The 2,133-nt window shown below is 61.1% G+C and overlaps 1 protein-coding gene across 1 annotated transcript in view; it reads left to right on the plus strand.

The window, feature by feature from the left end:
- Positions 1-473: 473 nt before the first annotated feature.
- The window catches only part of Apln (apelin), a 9,633-nt gene continuing 7,973 nt past the window's right edge, over positions 474-2,133 (plus strand). The window contains exon 1 of the mRNA XM_005358407.3: positions 474-896. Coding sequence (XP_005358464.1) covers positions 830-896 — 67 coding nt within the window. The 5' untranslated portion in view covers positions 474-829. The remainder of the gene's footprint in view (positions 897-2,133) is intronic.

The following is a 2,133-nucleotide window of genomic DNA, read 5'->3' on the forward strand; positions in this document are numbered from 1 at the left end:
AGCCCCCCCCACTTGGTAATACAGAGTGACAAAAGGGAGAAAGAACGTGATCGGGGTCAGACATGGATTGGGGTGTTGTGGGGATCCCAAATAGGGTCCTTCTCCAAATGCTCAGGTACCCTGACAGCTGTTAAGGAAACCAGGTCGGAAAGGGTTAAGTGTGCCCCTCCATTGATCCAAGGGCTTCCTGTGTTTGAAATCCTTAAGGTCTCTACGAACCCTCTGGACCCCGGCCAGGCAGGCATTGTCCGGGGAGCGGCTGTGGGTTGTCCAAGCGGCCGCTCAGCCTTTGTTGTGGGGCCACCTCGGGGTTCCCTCTCGCGTCCTGGATAGGGCTGCAGCGTGCTTGCCGGGAGGGGGGCGGTGCGGGAGGCTCACTCCCTCACCCTCTTCCTGCTCTCCCCCCCACCCAGCCCTCCCGATGACCACATGACCAAGTGGGCTCGCGGCCAAACCACAAGCTACAAAATGCAGCCCCCGAAGTGAGCAGGGAAGCATTCTCTCTAGCAGCCTGGACCAACGGGAAGTTGCGAGTCGCGGGGCGAGCACAGCCGGCCACTTGGAGAGTTTTTGCCGCTGTCCCAGAGCCACCTAGGCTAACTTCGCGGCGTTGCCCCGCGGCGGCAGAGAAGGCTGCTGCAGAGCAGAGGCAGCCAGCAGGCGTGGGGCCAGCTGCCAGCAACACTGCTGGGGCGCGCACCCTCCCGTGGTCCGGGAGACACGCGAACTCCGTGCCCGCACGCTCCAGCCCCAGCTAGCGCCTTTCTCAGTGTCCCGGGTGCCCCACTTCTCTGCCCCTCTTCAGGGCCGCTGCAGACCGAGTTGCAACATGAATCTGCGACTCTGCGTGCAGGCGCTGCTGCTGCTCTGGCTCTCCTTGACTGCGGTGTGTGGAGGTGAGTGCGTGCCCTTCCACTCGCCCGGGTTTTCTCCAGGGCTCTTCCTAGTTGCAGCCAGGGCGCTCCTCTCTTTCTGCCCCACGCTCTTCCCGCCTCCCAGGAAACTCGGCGCGAGCCTTGCAGGAGCAGCCACGCGCCAGCCACACCGGGAGGGAGATTGACAGGGCATCCCAGGGCGGGGGCGGGGGTCGGGGGCGACATGTTATGTAGGCACTGCTTCTTCGGACATTGCGGGGAAGGGGGGTTCGGGAATATCTCATACATCACCATTTGGCCCCTCTTGAGTACTCCTCTCAGTTTAAGGCACTCAGGGCCCCAGACTTGCACCCTGTGTCCTATACCCTGCACCCCACTTGGGGATATGTCCAGTTCACCTCATGGATCAGTGGAGGTGACTGACCTGAGCTGAGTGGTCTGGGCTCCACGTTGAAGGTCTCTGTGTCTTGGAGTTTAGGGGGCCGCTGGCAAGTTCAGGGGCTTAAGCGGCTGGGGATGATGTGCCAACATGTAGACGTGACACTTGTTGCATAGTCAGGAGCACGCTGCGGGGGGCGGAGGCGGGGGTGGGGGGCGGGGGCGACCGCAGTGGCTAGTGAATCCCAGCTGTTGCTCCTTTCAGCCTGTGTGTGAGCAGAGGCAGCCTACTTAGTTAGACAGATCTGGACTGGACAGGGTCAGGCTGGTCTCCTCCTGCACTCCAAGGTCCTGGATGATCTTCTTCCCTGCTCCACGTGGGCCACCTGGCCTACAGCCTCTATCTCTCTGGGAGACTTGCTTCTTCTGTATCCTGGCTTCATCCTCCACTATTGCCCCAGGTATAACTTCGGTCCCCCTGTCTCCAGGTACCAACCCAGTAAACACAGGCGGCCCTCCGTGCATCTCAGGGAAGTGGCGGGGCGGGAGGGGGGAGTCCTTCATTTCCACGTGTACCAGCCCTCCACCTGGAAATTCTTGGCACTGGAATTCCCTTGCCTACTTCAGTCAGGGTCTTCGGTGTCCCAGGAGCCCCTGCCCAGGCTGCCTGTCCTCTGTCTGTCAGAGCCTTCTGAAGCTGCCAGCTCCCACCTTCAGCTGCCCCAGTCCTATGATCTGGCTGTCAGTGCAGCCTGCCTGGCACAGCAGAAGGGGAAGGTCAAGACCAGGTGGACAGTTGCCAGTGCCAGGGCTGGAGTCACAGGGAAGTGAGAGGAGAGAGAGAGAGAGAGAGAGAGAGAGAGAGAGAGAGAGAGAGAGA

Source organism: Microtus ochrogaster, chromosome X, assembly GCF_000317375.1.
Source record: "Microtus ochrogaster isolate Prairie Vole_2 chromosome X, MicOch1.0, whole genome shotgun sequence".
In the NCBI taxonomy this organism is placed as follows: Eukaryota; Metazoa; Chordata; class Mammalia; order Rodentia; family Cricetidae; genus Microtus; species Microtus ochrogaster.